At 36.5% G+C, this 17,418-nt stretch overlaps 1 protein-coding gene across 2 annotated transcripts in view; it reads right to left on the bottom strand.

Annotated features, from left to right (window-relative positions):
- Positions 1-17,418, bottom strand: part of MKLN1 (muskelin 1) — a 159,223-nt gene that overhangs the window by 2,742 nt on the left and 139,063 nt on the right. For both annotated transcript variants that reach the window (XM_081102438.1, XM_081102437.1), the window contains exons 16-17: positions 13,018-13,120; positions 5,886-5,940 (exon numbers count right to left, since the gene is read on the bottom strand). In XM_081102438.1, coding sequence (XP_080958564.1) covers positions 5,886-5,940; positions 13,018-13,120 — 158 coding nt within the window. The remainder of the gene's footprint in view (positions 1-5,885; positions 5,941-13,017; positions 13,121-17,418) is intronic.

Here is a 17,418-nt window from a genome sequence, read left to right as displayed (position 1 = left end):
TTATTAACTAACTAGAGGCTCAATGCACGAAAATTTGTGCAAAAGTAGGCCTTCCTTTCCCCGGCTTCCCTCTGGCACCCGGTACCGGGCTGCTTTCCTCCTCCAGCTGCCCACAGGCACCCGGGACCCAGGCTGGCTTCCCTCAGCCCCAGCTTTGTCAGGAAGGATGTCCAGAATGACGTCTGGTCTAATTAGCATATTAACCTTTTATTATTATAGATTGAGTGCTTAAGTTGTAGGCAATGTGCTAAGTTCATTTAATCCTCCGAGAACATCTTTTACTTTTTTCACCCTTTACCAATGAGGAAATTGAAATTATACTTCATTAGATGAATGGTTAAATTATGGTAGACCTTTATTATGGAATACTATGTGTCACTAATAAGAATATAATAGAGCTATTGTAGTTTCATGCAAACATCTCCAAGTTACATCATTAAATTTTAAATTTACAATGCAAAATACATGTTTTTATACTATACAATAAAACCAGAACACCAAAACTATGCACCTACATGTGTACATGAATATATACAGTCAACTGTCATTACTCAGATTCATATTTGTGTGCCTGCCTACAATCCCACAATCAATACTGGTGGCACTTCACAGAGATGCTCAGAGCAGCGAAAATTTGAGTCACCACATGCACACATTCTCAGCTGAGGTCAAACTGGGTGATGCTCTGTCTTCTTGTTTCAGCTCTCATGATATAAACAGTCTACTGGTGCCATGTTTTTTGCATTTTGTGCTTTTTTTGGGTGACATCACTGCTTACAATGGCCCCCAAGTGTAGTACTGAAGTGGTGTCTTGTGTTCCTAAAAGCAAGAAGGCCATGATATGCCTTATGGGGAAAATTTGTCTGTTAAATAAATAAGCTTTGTTTAAAAATGAGTTATTAATGCTGTTGGCTATGAGTTCAATGTTAATGAATCAACAATATAAACATATAAATACGGTATCTTTCAACAGAAACACACATAAAGCAAGGTTATGTATTGCTAGGTTAACAAAAATGTTGTGAGCAGACCCTTGCACAAACCTGTGTATGTCCCATAGGAGGAATGGTTCAGTATTCACTAATTCAGGGTTCCTGGGGACTTTATAGAATGTAACTTCTGCAAATAATGAGAATCAACTGTATCTTGATGTCTGTGTATATGGTTGTGTGTGTTTGTGTAAAGATCTGTCCAGTATGAGTGGTTACACTTGAGGAGTGGGGACAAAGATTGAGGAAAGTTGTTCAAGGAGAATCTTAAGCTTTTATCTGTATTCGATTTTTTAAAAAAATATATCAAAGAGGGGCGGGACACTAAGAAACTCATCAACGGTGACATGACTATTTAAATATCAGAGACAGGACAAAAAATGGTTGTATTGATTCTAAACCTCATGTCTCATCCCAATCACTTTTTCTCACCACAGAATGAAATGAGGAACTAATCACTCAGAAGAGTGAAAACTGGTAAAGCTCAATGAAAGGTGGTATAGTTAGTGGTTTAGGGAATGAGCTATGAACCGAAACCACTAAGGTTTGAATCCTGGTTTTTCCACTCACTAGCACTATTCCTGGACAAGTTACTTTTTGCCTCTCTGTGTCCTAGTTTCTTTGAATATAAAAAGGGATCATAAGAGTAGCTACTTCATACTTCATAAGGTTGCTATGGAAATTAAATCAATTTTGTCATGTAAAGTGCTTAGAATAGTATGTGGCCCCATAGTAAATGCTCAGTAAATACTAGCTATCACTCTATCACTATTACCATGACTGAAGACAATGCCTGCTCTAAAAAGAAAGTGACCTATTAGGAATAATTTTTAAGCTAACATTCTACACAGAATAGGTAGTTTTCCTATTTATGGTGAAGAAGTAGTAGTAGCAAAAATTCTCATTTTTTTCTGGATACAAGTTTCTTTATTTACACTTCCTAGTTCCAATAATAAATGTATTATTATATAAAAAGCACCTGTAAACATGTGAGCTACAGACAAGAGGTTGAAGCAAGTATCTTGCTGAAATCTAAATTTGATGGGCTAAAAGGACATAGCAAATTCTGTGAAATTGATAAGGCACCTACTGACAAATGTCAGCGCCAAAAAGCACTAACTACTTACTGTATAAAATGTTTTAAATATTTATCTGAATTCATACTTGCACATCATATTCGGACTGTAAAACTTATAAAGAGAGGTATGAAGACCAAAAAGGCAGTATGTTCTATAGACCAGATTTCTCTTACCTGTCACATTAGCAAAATGTCTGAGTTAAAGCTTAAAAGTGCCTACAGCCACCAGAAGCTCTAAACTAAAGATCCCTAGAGCTTATTCTTCCCTGAAGTAATTTTTCAAAACTAAGATAATGGAAGATACTTACTTATAAATCATTATCTTTTTAATTCTTTAAATTTAATATAACATTAACAAATATTTTTTATTTAATTCTAAGAAATTAAGATAAACTAGATTAATTCTGAAGGGAGCCAGAAAGTTAGGCTGAAGCAAATTTCTTCTTAGAAGATTTAGAAAATGAAATATTTGGCTTATTTATCATTAAAGATACACACACACACACACACACACACACACACACACACACACACACGAGGCCCGGTGCATGAAATTCATGCACTCGGGGGGGGGGGTGTGTGTCCCTCAGTTGGGCCTGAGCCCTCTTGTAGTCTGGGAGCGATGGCCTAAGCTGTCAGTTGGACATCCTTGGCGCTGCTGTGGAGGTGGGAGAGGCTCCCACCACTGCCACTGCACTTGCAGCGCTCCCCCTGTGGGTGCATAATGACCACCAGGGGTCAGCTTCTGTGTTGAGCATCTGTCCCCCTGGTGGTCAGTGTGCATCGTAGCAACCAGTTGTTCCATGGTTCGGTCGATTTGCATATTACCCTTTTATTATATAGAGAATATATATACACACACACATCTGTACATGAAATAACCCATTTGATTTCAATTCTATGTGGAGTAAAGGTAAAACAATTGGACAGCAAATGAATGAGAACAAAAACCAGGAACTCTAAGTAGGAATGAAACCTATAAAAGGTACTTTTGTTCATCAATTTTTATGCAAAGTAGTTTTCGTTTTTAATATATCAGATTTCTCATTAAAATTAGCATGCCATGTGAATTTGCTCCTCATCCAAATTCACCAATGATACAAAGATTATACATACATTTTTAAATTTTTTAAAAAATATATTTTTATTGATATCAGAGAGGAAGGGAGAGAGATAAAAACATCAATGATGGCCAAAACCGGTTTGGCTCAGTGGATAGAGCGTCGGCCTGCGGACTGAACGGTCCCAGGTTCGATTCCGGTCAAGGGCATGTACCTGGGTTGCGGGCATATCCCCAGTAGGAGATGTGCAGGAGGCAGCTGATGGATGTTTCTCTCTCATCGATGTTTCTAACTCTCTATCTCTCTCCCTTCCTCTCTGTAAAAAATCAATAAAATATATTTTTAAAAAAACAAAAAACAAACAAACAAAAAAAACCACACACACAAAAACATCAATGATGAGAGAGAATCATTGATCAGCTTTCTCCTGCATGTCCCCTACTGGGGATCGAGCCCACAACCTGGGCATGTGCCCTTACCAGGAATCGAACTGTTGGACCTTCAACCACACCGCCCGGGCCAAAGATTATATTTTTAAGGGAGTTAATAACAGTACCCTAAATTGAGCACTTACTAAGTGTTTTATTTTGCTGTTTTCTATAATTATTTCACTTCTCTCAACAATATGAGGTAAGTAGTCTCATTACCTCCATTTTATAGATGAATAAATTAATGATTAAGAAGGTGACTTGTTCAAGGTCACTTTTAAAATTAGCAAGTGACAGAGCTGATATCTAAACCTAGATTCTAACTCTGAACCACTATACTATGTACTCATCTCTTAACTACTAAATATACTGCCTCCCTTTAGACAAAGTAGGAAACAAAACTCCACAGGAATTTTCTTTTTGTATTTTTTCTATTGTGTTTGTATTGTTCTCAGAGCATTTGAGGTTTGTTTGAAATCCAAGTAAAATAAACTGTTTCTAACAAAATATATTAGCTGGCAGTGAACAGGGCAGAGACAGAAGAAAGGAGTTAAGCTAAAGGTAAAATATTTGCTGACAATAGCCTAACATATTTAAATAACTGCCAAGAAATTCTTGTTCTATAAGTCAGCCAGAGACATTTTAATGCTGCCCATCGATAAAGTAAAAATAACAGCTCTGGACTGTACTATCTACATATAACAAGGCAAATATTCATTCAAACTGAATATCTATGTGCCAGGCTCCCAATTCATTTAGCTCTAAACCTGGTCAAATGGTAAAATTCATAAGGGCATGAATTTCTAAAATAATGCTTATTCCTAAATTTTCCATCACAAGGTTGAGATTTCTTAACATCCTGAAAACATCTTTTTTAAAAGCCTTTATGTATCCCACCCACTGTATGGAATAGATGCAAACAACTATCAACATTTTTAGAAGAATCTACTGGAGTCATACAGCAGCAGTCTCCCCAGTCTTGCCCTATGGAACCCAACGTATTCGGGAACCAGACCTCCGTACTGCAGTTGCCTTGATCAGTAGAGAAGCCTTGATTACCCATTGTGGAAAAAGAAAGGGCAACACCCCAAGGAACACTGCTATTTTTTCCCATCCCAGTGAAAAATACCAGAATTACATATGGTCTTTATTTTTTTCCTTTGAGGTATGGTTCACCTTTAAGAGACAAAAGGACAAACAATAAAGAAATTAAACTGATATCCCAAAGTGTTACTTTATTCCAGAGATAAAGAATTTATATTACATATACTAGAAAACTTCAATACTGTTGTTGCTCAACTCTAAGGCACACAATAATAGCAGTGGCACCGATGAGATTAATATGCATTTAGTGTGTGACTACATCTTATAATGACAAGAGAAAAGCTGGAAATTCCCATATTTCAAAAGGCTACTACCTTGCTGAAAAGTTAAGCTATAAAAATGACTTACAAAAAGATCTTTGAAAATTCACCTGACTTAAAACTCTGGGTTCTGGAACTGCTACAAATTCCCCACTTTACTACAGTCTACTTTACTTTAATAATTTATTAATATTAAGTGAGAGTACTCTTAAATGAAGATGGATGTTTAAGATTCATCAGTCTTGGTTTCTTTAAGAAATACTGAGTTTTGTCCTGGCAGGTAACTAAGTTGGTTTGAGCATAGTCCCAACACACTAAGGTTGCAGGTTTGATCCTTAGGGCAAATACAAGAATCAACCAATGAATGTATAAATAAGTGGAACAACAAATCGCTGTTTCTCGCTCTCCTTTTCTCTCACTCTAAAATCAATTTTTTAAAAAAGAAACATCTGAGTTTCAAGTAGAATTTGTCTTGAACAATCAAGATGCCAGCATACAAAAATTCCAATTTTCAGAAAAAAGATAATTTATTTTCTCTGCTCCCAAAAGATTTATTTCATTTCCTATCCTATCACCATACCCCATCACCATTCTGTTGACACCACACAACACCACAAAGAACAAACTGAGAGGAAAAATCATTCAACCAAGAAGTGTTATCTCATAGTAAGTACATCAATAATACAATCTGCATTCCAAAACAATGCTATAACAAATTATCTTGATCATGCTCCTATTGTCATCTGTTTATATACTAAGGAAGCAATTGGTGGAAAAGGAAAAGCAAACTGTTTATGAACTGGTGACTGATAACTCTAAGTTATCAGAAATTCTGCATTCTACCTCGAAGCCTGCTCCGCTGCTTAGATGAACATTAGACCCCTGATGTTTCATTTAAAAAACCCCAACTCCAACCTCCCAAATGCTAGGGCACCTGGCTGAATAAACTACATAGGAACACTTACCTAGAGCTGTAAAATCTGAACCAGATTTGAATAGAGCTGAAGCAAGGAGCTGAAACTATAAAAGAAAAATAGAAGCAAATTAGCTAAGCACATTAGAGAAAAATAACTTCTCTAATTATGACTATTCATTAGCCACCCTATGCCTCTGCATTTAAGTCTATTTACCAATGAGTGGCAAGAAGAACACCATATTTAGGTAAAAGAATATACTGACTTTTCTACTGGATTGCTCATTATTTTCCAAAATACTGAACCAAGTTCTGGAATTATTTTATTTGAAAATTTTATTAAAATATGTATTTATTAGCAAATAACTGGTCAACTGAAATAAAACAGAAAATTACTTTCTCCAATGTGAGATAGTCTATCACATATGGATAGACTGGTGTCTTGAACAGATATTAATTCTTAGTACATACACATTCTCATTTCAAAAATAAACACATGCTACTGAAAAACACTCTGCTGTGCAAATTGAACTCTGAGGAAAAAAAAGTATGCTTATTATGCAGAGGCCATTCCTAAATTATAAGGTAGACTGGTATTCCATGCCCATGTACAATTACATTGTTATGAATTACAGCTGTAATACAAGTAAATAATCTATAATAATAAAAGCATAATATGCTAATTAGACTGGACATCCTTCCAGACTAAAAGCAGACTAAAAGTGGCCAGAGGGAAGCCCGGGTCCTGGGTGCCAGAGGGAAGCTGGTGCCGGCAGCCGGGAGAAGGAAGGCCCACCCTTGCACGAATTTCGTGCATCAGGCCTCTAGTATAATAATAAATAAGAATAAATTGATTCACATACAACTGTAAACCTACTTTTGCCCACCCTACATATAGTTCTTTATATATGCTGGGTCTCAATCCTCTGTCAGAAATATCTACTGCAAACATTTAGTCTGTGGCTTACCCAGTTTTTAATAATGTCTTTGAGATTTTAATTTTGTTGAAGTCCAATTTATCAAGTTTTTTCTTTTATGATTTAGTGGCTTTACGTCATGTCCAAGAAATCTTTGATCTATCCCAAGGTTGTGAAGATAGTCTAATTTCTTCTTGAAGTGTGTGTGTGTGTGTGTGTGTATACACACACACATACATACATACACATATATAGTTGTTGTTTTTTTTATTATTAATTTCAGAGAGGAAGAGAGAGGGAGAGAAATAGAAACATCAATAATGAGAGAGAATCACCGACTGGCTGCCCACTGTACGCCCCTACTGGGCATCTAGCTCACAACCCAGGCATGTGCCCTTGATCAGAACTGAACCTGGGACCCTTCAGTCCACAGGTTGATGCTCTATGACTGAGCCAAACCGGCGAGGGCTCTTCTTGAAGTTTTTATTGTTTTGAGTTTTATATTTAGATCTGTAATCCATCTTAAATTTTTATATAAAATATGAGATAGGGGTTGAGATATCAGCACATCTGTTAAAAAGACTTTCCTTTCCCCAATGTACTTGGCACCCTGGTCAAAGAAATAAAAATAAAAATCAATGGATTCCATTGATGTGGGTCTATTTCTGTACTCTATTCTGTTCTACTGATCTGTCTATCATAATACAGAGTTCTGAAATCAAGTAGTATGAGATCTCCAACTTTTTGTTTTTTCAACATTGTTTTGGGTAGTGCAGGACCTTTATGAATTTCCAAATGAATTTTAGAATTAGTTTGTCGGTTTTAACAATGACAAAACCCAAGCTTGCTGGCTTGTTTATAGGGTCCACATTAAATTAAAAACCAGTATGGGGAGAATGAGCATCTTAACCATTTTTAGTCTTTCAATCCATAAATATGATAGGTCTCTCCATTTTAGGTCTTAACTTCTTACAACAGACTTATAACTACATATTTAATTATTTTTGATATTAATATAAACAGGTTTTTACATTTCCTCTTCTAATTGTTCATTGCTAAGAAATATAAGAATAATTCCTTTTCCCCCTATACGCCTTGCATTCTGTAACCTAGCTAAATTCTGTTATTGTTTTGCAGACTGCATGGGCTTTTCTATGTACACAAAATGTCATCTACAAGTGCAAACAATTTCACTTATTCCTTTCCAATCTACATGCTTATTTCTTTTTCTTACATGGCAAATAGAGGGTGTCTGTTGACACGTTTTCCATAGATGCCCTTTATGAGACTTAGAAAGCTTCTTTTTATTTCTAGTTTGCTAAGAATTTTTTATCATGAATGGGTTTTTAATCTTGTCAAGTGCCCCTTTCTTCATTTATTGAGATGATCTATGGTTTTCTTCCTTTATTCTGTCAATGTGGTGAATGAATGATTTTCAAATGTGAAGCTAACCTGTGTCCTAGGATAAGCCCCTACTTGGTCATTGTGCATTAAACTTTTTATATATTGATGGATTCAAATAGCTAAAATTTTATTAAGAATTTTGCATCTGCCCTAACCGATTTGGCTCAGTGGATAGAGCGTCGGCCTGTGGACTCAAAGGTCCCAGGTTTGATTCCAGTCAAGGGCATGTACCTTGGTTGTGGGCACATCCCCAGTGGGGAGTGTGCAAGAGGCAGCTGATCGATGTTTCTCTCTCATCGATGTTTCTAACTATCTTTCTCCCTTCCTCTCTGTAAAAAATCAGTAAAATAAATATTTTTTTAAAAGTATTTTTTAAAAAAAGAATTTTGCATCTGTATTCATGAGAGGTATTGGTCTGTGATTTTCTTTGCTTGTAATATCTTTGTTTGTTTTTTAATCCTCACTCAACGGATACTTTTTCCATTGATTTTTTAGAGAGTGGAAGAGAAGGAAGGAGAAAGAGAAAGTGAGAGACAGAAAGAGGGAAACATCCATGTGAGAGAGATGCTCTAGCCACGGAACAATACTGGCCAGGGCTCTTTGTTGTTTTTATATCAGAGTTAAGCTTCATAAAAGAATTTAGAAAGTATACTGTCTTCCTCTGGTTTCTAAGAGTCTATGTGTAGAAGAGTTTTCACTATTAGTCAGTTTTCAATTACAAATTCAATCTCTAATTGACATGAAGTTCCTTAAGATTTTCTAATTCTTCTTGTATCTGCTTTGTTAAATTGTGTTTTTTAAGGAATTTGTCCATTTCATCAATTAGCAACTTGTTGACAAAGTTATTAATAATGTTTCCTTATTACCTTTTAATGTGTGTAGGGTCTATAATGATTTCCTCTTTTCATTTGTGATGTTGATAATTTATGTTTTCACTTTTTTTCCATCTTCCCAGGGGCTTACCTATTTTATTCACCTTTTCAAAGAGCCAACCTTTCACTTTTGAAATCTTTTCTATTATTTATTTCTATTTTACTAATTTCCCATCTTCTACTTATTTTGAGGGTTAATTCCCTTTTCTAACATCTAAGGTTTATTGGCTCTACATACAGAAGGATAGGAGGGGCGGGGGAAACCCTGTTGTTTAAATAATGTTATTAAATTATGGGTCTAGGATTTTAACAGGTACCAAGTGATATACAATCTGAGTAAATGCAGACCTCTCCTCCAAATTCAGACTTGAATATCTAACTACCACTTCAACATCTCAAGTTGGCTGTTTCATAGACATCTCAAACTGAACATACCCAACATTAAATTCCTGATCCCGGTCAGGAGTCCCCACCCACCACCACAAACCAGATCTACCCAGTGCATTTTCATTTGGTTGATAACTTCATTCACTCAGGTGAAAAACTTTGGAGTCATTTATTCCAAATCCTATGTCCAATCCATCATAAAATTCTGTTAGTTCTATCTTTTAATATATTGAGAATCCGATCTACTTCATTTCTCACTAATTCTACGACTACTACTTGGGTCTGAGCTACAATAACCACTTGCTTAGATTTCTACAAACTCTTGCTTAGATTTCTACAATCTCCCCCATGAGTCTCTCTGCCTGAATCCTCATTCTCCTTCCTTCATCTATCCTCAATACAATAGAGTGATGTAAAATATAGAGCAGATTATATCACTCCTCTGCACAGTACTCTGAACTAGCTTTTTATTCATTCAGAGTAAAAGCCAAAGTTCCAGCAATGGCTTACTAAATCATTCACAATCTCCAATTCCTGCTCTTACCTCTCTGACCTCATCTCTGACCACTTACCCATCTCACCTCTACTACAGCCACAACGGCCTCCTCGCTGTTCTCCTAAACAAAGTCAGAATGCACTTAGCCTTGGTTCTTTGTTCTAGCCCTCCCTTAGCCAAATTATTGTGTTAGATCACTTCCTCATATTCTTCAAGTCTTTGTGAAAATCTCCTTTCTAAATGAGGTCTGTTATAATCATCCTATTTAATACAGCAACTGCCCATTTCTCACCCCATTGCATTCTGATCTTCCTTTACCTTTTTATTCCTCTTGTACCTAGAAGAATGCCTGGCATACTGAAGGGACTCAACACACATCTGTTAAATTAATGACGCCAGTACTCTGGAAGTTCAGCAGAAATTTTCTTAATAAATAATGTGCAATACTAGCTAAAACTTGCTTTTCTTGTTTTTGTTTTTTTTTCTCTATTATAGAATCCTCTGAATGATGGAATTAATTTAGGCATCCTTTTCTTGGGTCTTTCCTTGGGGGAGGGGAATGTCATTTTCATAATCTTTACTAGAAGCTCATCACTAATTTAGAACCATGTTCTGGAGACTGGACAAAAGCAACGAACCATTTGGTATATAACCACTATTTCCCCAATAACATGATGATCACCTTCATGATGATAAACACCCCCCCAAAAGAAAATTCTAAAAACCACTTTTAGTTGCTGTATAACAACTTAATTTGGTGGAAATTTTATAAAGTGTACATAGGGAACAAAAATAAACTACTACATACAGCAAGTATTGGATAGCATTAAGGCCTTTCTTGATAAGTGGAATGATTTCTTAAAAGGAAAATGAAGACCTATATAGCTTACTAAAAATATTGTAAGTGTATATACTAGAACCATCATCAAGAGATTTCTTCTCCAAAACAAAATCCATTCACACATTAAAAAAATAATAATAGACTGTCTAGGGCGGGGGGATAAAATGGACACATATGTAATACCCTTTGTAATACTTTAAGCAATAAAAAAAAATAAAAATAAATAAATAAATAAATAATAATCGCCCTAGCCGGTTTGGCTCAGTGGATAGAACGTCAGCCCGTGGACTGAAGGGTCCTGGGTCCGATTCTGGTCAAGGTCACATGCCTGGGTTGTGGGCTCTATCCCCAGTGGGGGACATACAGGAGGCAGCCGATCAGTGGTTCTCTCTCATCATTGATGTTTCTCTCTCTCCCTCTCCCTTCCTCTCTGAAATCATTAAAAATAAAAAAATAAAAAAATAATAATCTTACAAAAGATCAATGTCAGGATGTTTTCAGTTTTCTGTTACATAAGATTGGACAGAGGAATATCTTAGGGTGAGGGTATTGTTTTGAAAAAGTTTCTGAAGTGATTCGGATGCTGAAAAACACATGCACAACATCATTTTAACTAACTTCTACTAGGGCTAAACTCTTAATAGATAAAACTTTTAAAAAATAGAGTGGACGTCTGTGGCATACAAAATCATAATTTGAGACTATTAAAGAAAGGAGACAAAGAGAAATCCACTACCAAAATTTTAAAAATTGCTCTGTTTGAATCTGGGATAACTCCCTGTCCTGGTTTTCCCAATAGCTTAGCATTAAGAACAAACTGTCCGTTTTCTTTGGCCTACTTGCAGCTGAAATTATTTACTTGGAAATATTTTGGTTTGGTTTTTTAAAAATTAGAGGAAAATTAATGTTTCCAGGTTCTAGCCATTTTAGACTATGGAGAAAACAGTATCATGAATTGACTGAAGATTCAAGGAAAAACAACTAGCTATCTTAAAAAGTTTGAGGACCCCTAAAGCACGGGTCCTCAAACTTTTTAAACAGGGGGCTAGTTCACTCTCCCTCAGACCGTTGGAGGGCCGGACTATAGTTTAAAAAAAAAAACTATGAACAAATTCCTATGCACACTGCACATATCTTATTTTGAAGTAAAAAAACAAAACGGGAACAAATACAATATTTGTATTTGCATGTGGCCTGCGGGCTGTAGTTTGAGGACCCCTGCCCTAAAGTATGTCCTGATGATTCTCCATCTAATGAAGGGTTGTAACCAATACTAAGTAAGAGAAATAGAAATTATTTTCACAGTAGGCAACTATGAAAGAGTATTTCTTTGTTTTGTTGCCAAGGATAGGCGGACTCTACTGCTTGAAAGTACAATGAACCTAGTGCCTGAAAGTGATTCGATATTAAATCTGAAACCTGTGCTGAATAGAGAAAAGCACTGCTTGATGTTGCTATTACAAAGCCAAAGCAAAGCAACAGCTAACAGAGAAACAGTTTAAGGAATAGAACTACATATAATTAGCACCAATTCTGTGAGTGGAAGATAAAATGGATTATGGTTCAGATGTTGCTAGATGAACTCTGAATAAGGACAGTCATCCAAAGGAAAATATGACAAAAAGAATCTCAGAAGCTAGTAGTAAAACAGGCTATAAAACCATGAAAATTGTTGCAAGTATATTCACACAAATAATAATATTAGATCTTTTGCTTCCATCCATGTTAGATTACAACAACAAAAACAACCTGAAAAGTAATGATCTGCTATTAATTTCTCAAAATTAGGGACCACTGACAAGTGAAGTTAGTAGCTATAGTCAAGCTATCCTGATACAACATTTGCATAACTATCAAGGCAGCAAGGATTCTACTCCCATCAACCTCTTTTCACCTTCTCCCTACAGAAAAGGGGAGTTTTCTTTCTTCTTTCGGAGTATCAACAGAAAAGTTTATAATGAACCATTATGTAATCCCTGCGTAAAAGGGACTATGGGCGTAAAATTTCTATTTTCTTCCCAATGCATAAAACTAATATCTAAATTAAAACTTTGTACCTGATAATCCTATTCTAAATGGATTTGTGTGTGACTTGAATGTTATATCACATAAAAATAAGCCTATTTAATTATTTCATCTGCTCTGTCATTTTTAATATTAGAACCATCATATTTTTCTTTAAACATCTAAGAGCAAAATCAGCAAATATAAGTTGGAAAAACTTTTTTTTTTTTAACTCAATTTCTGAAGTTTATTAACACCTTTACCTCTTTTGTCTCTTCTGGGTCTGAATGATCCACTGTTATATAAAGATCGTTTTGTAAATATTTCAGAGCACTAAGAGGATCCATTTGAGCCTTTTCTTCAAATCTAGAAAATGTAAAAAAAAGAATAATAACTGTCTGGAGTTATAAGAAAACATGAGAAATGTCTTTCAGAGCTAGGACACTGTATAGGAGGAGTTATTTGGATATCTAAAAAGCCTGCATTTGGGAATCCAGAAATGAGAAGACTGTCACATAGATACTATAAGCTAAGATGAAATCAACGATAAAACAGTAAATATGTCAAATATTTTACATAAACTGGGGGTGGGGGGGAAGTCAAGTATGTTTCATAAAAAACAAATAGAGATAAAATAAAAATATTTTATTAGATTTGTGTAATATCCTTCTCCTCCCTACTCCCAATGGAGGTGCTTAACAGATACTTTAGAAATAGAAAAGAGTATAGTTTCTTTTAATGAAATATCATTCACACTGATAGATAATTTTAATGAAATTAATTCCATGCCTTAGTCAGTAATAAGAATACCAACAAACTGCAGCAACTTCTCAGGTCTTTGTCATGTGATAGACACTGTATCAAGCATATATCACCTTGTTTATCCTTACAATAATCTCTCTCTCTATATAAAAGCCTAAGCAACAGGCCAACCAGCCGACCAGCTGGTAGCTATGATGTGCACTGACCACCAGGGGGCAGATGCTCAATGCAGGAGCTGCCGAGCAACAGCAACTTTGCAGAGTGCCCTCTTGCACTCTGGGACCCATAGGGGGTTATTGGACTGCTGGTTTCGGCCCAATCCTCACAGGCCAGGCCAAGGGACCTCGCCCGCTGGAGGGACTCCGCTCACTCTGCAGATAGATGCCCTTTGAGCCCCGGCGCTGCCCCAGGTGCGGCCGGCCGGGGAGGGACCTTGGGAGGTTGGCTCCAGGGCGTGTCTGGCCCATTTCACCTAGTCCCACTCCGCCGACCACCTTCTAATTAATTTCCTTTCAATATGCATGAATCCATGCACCGGGCCTCTAGTAACTCTATGATGACAATAAGTATTATCATCATTTAAAAACAAAACAAAACAAAACAAAAAAGCAGATGAGAAACTGAGAACTGAGAATGAATTTGGCCAAGATAAGAGCTAGTAAGTGGCAGAAGCAGAATCTAACACAGGACTATCTGATTCCAAGCCTGAAAAGGAAAGAATGAGATCTCTCTTTCTTTTTTAAAAAATATATTTTATTGATTTTTCACAGAGAGGAAGAGAGAGGGATAGAGAGTCAGAAACATCAATGAGAGAGAAACATCGATCAGCTGCCTTCTGCACACCTCCTACTGGGGATGTGGCCACAACCAAGGTACATGCCCTTGACCGGAATTGAACCTGGGACCTTTCAGTCCGCAGGCCAACGCTCTATCCACTGAGCCAAACCGGTCAGGGCGAGATCTCTCTTTCTTAAAAAAAAAAAAAATATATATATATTTTATTGATTTTTTACAGAGAAGAAGGGAGAGGGATAGAGTTAGAAACATCGATGGGAGAGAAACATCGATCAGCTGCCTCCTGCACACCTCCCACTGGGGATGTGCCCGCAACCAAGATACACGCCCTTGACTGGAATCGAACCCGGGACCTTTCAGTCTGCAGGCCAACGCTCTATCCACTGAGCCAAACTGGTTAAGGCATGATCTCTTAAAAAAAAAAGTCTGTTTGGGACTATCTATTTAAATAAGATAATGTCCTTTTATTATAGCATAACTATATATGGATTTATTTATAATAAATTTGTATGCTTTTAAATGTCCAGAGAGAAAGAAAAGAAGACATTTAATTTCATTTGGAAATTGAAAATAATGAGCCGTTCACAATGGTGTTCAGGCTGATGGCCTCAATAATTTCCTATCTTTAGAGCTAGCCTTAGTGATAGGGTTACCTGTATTTCAGGCAGGGCAAAGACTATCAAAATATTACAGTTCTCTTCTACCAGACAGTACCATGACTGTCAGCCGGCCTTACGAACCTCAGAGGAGACTTCCTTAGGCAGAGATCATGTTACTCTACCATCTTGTCCACAAGTTAGACCAGAATTTTGGCACCTGAACCAAAAGCAATCACTTCAAGCTTAATAAGCAATTTAAAAGTGGCCTGGCAGAATTATTCCCAATAGGGATACTCTCATAGGGAACTCTCTCTAAGAAGATATTCTCTCTCAGAGAATCAGAATGTGAGATACACAGGATACTTTATAAAAGGCAGACAAAACACAGAAGGTAGTTAACAGCAGACATGAGATAATAGATTCCTTCCCTCCCTACCTATCTACCTACTTATCAACTGAAGCCAAAGAGGTGAGTAGATAGTTATCTATCATCCATCCATCCATCCATCCATCCATCCATCCATCCATCCATCCATCCATTTATTGAAGCCAGGAGGTTGAGGGGAAGCAGAGTCAGGAGTAATCAGTAGAACAAGAGAAGCAGGGAGAAAGAAGCAGAAAGAGAGAGGCTCAGTTACAAGAAACACTACTCTACGTAGCTCCTAGCTACTAGAATAGGTCCAGTGTCCTAAACAATTCTCTCCATATGTCTCAGTGTTCAAATGCTGAGAAACTGCCTTAATTCTCATAATAAATTCTCTTTCATTGAGGTCTCCTAAGCATGTCTCTCTCCTTTGCAACCTGAAATAACCTAACCAAAACACACCTACCATCCTATTAAATCCAATTTTCCTGGAAGTTATGTTTTCTCTCTTCCTTTTCTAAGCTTTTTTTTGGCTTGCAAAAATTTATCACTGGGCTTGTGTTTGCAGTCTAGAATTATATTTCAGCCAACAATTCTGCCCTGTAAAAGGAACAGGAATTAACCCTATTAAATTTCTTTTCTTTTGCCCCCTTCTATGCCCCAATTCATGAACAATTTTATATTAAAAGCAGCACTTTATTTACTATATTATATGGTACATTAAGAACCAGGAGACACTTACTTGGCATACAATATACTTCTCTCCCTCCAAATTTATATTGTATTGAAATAGAAGAAATAGTTGTTTCCCATAAGAACAACAAAAATAAAAAGCACAGCAGCACAGGGTAAGCTTTTATATAATGAAAGACCTGGTATCTAATTTATAATATAAGATTTGAATTAAAAAGGTAATTTTCATGTTCAACTCAGAAATCAACTTCTATCTATTCTGTCCACAATGTAATAATGTCCCTCAAACTCCAAGTCATTTTAAGAGGTGGTAGAAAAAAGTCTATTTTTTTCAAATGTCTAAGATGGGCCTTTTATTGTCAGTTCAATTTAGTAGACAAGATTCTTACGATGCTCTAGTTCCATGGTCAGCAAACTGTGGCTCGAGAGCCACATGCGGCTCTTTGGTCCCTTGAATGTGGCTCTTCCTAAGCCTTAGGAGTACCCTAATTAAGTTAATAACAATGTACCTACCTATATAGTTTAAGTTTAAAAAATTTGACTCTCAAAAGAAATTTCAATTGTTGTACTGTTGATATTGGCTCTGTTGACCAATGAGTTTGCCGACCACTGCTCTAGCAGTTATCCTTAACTATTCTTTTTCCCATACCCATATAAAATCCATCGAGAAATTCAGTTGTTGCAACCTTCAAAGTTTATCCGGAATCTTACTGTACTTTCTGGATCTCTTTTATGGAGTATCCCTTTCTCTGCCTTCCCTCAAACAGTGGTGGTCCTCAGATAATGCCCTACATCCCTCTACTTTTCTCACTCTTCCTGAGCAAGCTCCTTTTCCTTACTGATGACTCACTAATGTAATACAGCCCATGCCTTTCCCCCAAATGCTAACAGATGATGTCCAGAACCTAAAGTGCATCAAACTGAACTACATAACTTGTCGTTTCTGAAGAATTCCCCCGAGTAAAAATAGCCACAACCTTTTACCCAGTTCTTCTGGAAGAAAATCCAGAATTCTTTTAAATAAAAGCGAAGTCTGAATGTGTCACTCCTCAACATAAAAATCTTTCAATGCTACCCTTTCACTCAGAGTAAAAGCCAAAGGACCTTCACAATTTGACCCCCTTTTTTTTTTTATCTCTTACCTTGTCTTCTACCATAATCACTTCACTTATTCCACTTCTACCACACTGTTCTCCTCAATTTATTTCTTCAATAATCCAGGCATATTTTTAACCTAAGAGCCTTGTCTATTACCTATCTGGAACACTTTCCCTCTCAAATATCTACATGATCCATTCTCTCATGTTCTTTAGGTCTCTACTCAAATGTCTTCTTTACAGTGAGGTCTATCCTAATACTCTTATTTAAAAATCACATCCCCAGCTCCCTCACCTATACAAAAATAGTTCTTAACCTGATTGAGTTTTTCTCATTAAGACTTACTATCTAAC

The sequence above is a fragment of the Myotis nattereri genome, assembly GCF_964212035.1.
Source record: "Myotis nattereri genome assembly, chromosome: 11".
NCBI lineage: Eukaryota > Metazoa > Chordata > Mammalia > Chiroptera > Vespertilionidae > Myotis > Myotis nattereri.
Note: the sequence above shows the minus strand (reverse complement) of the source record. Positions and strands in the feature narration are given on the sequence as shown.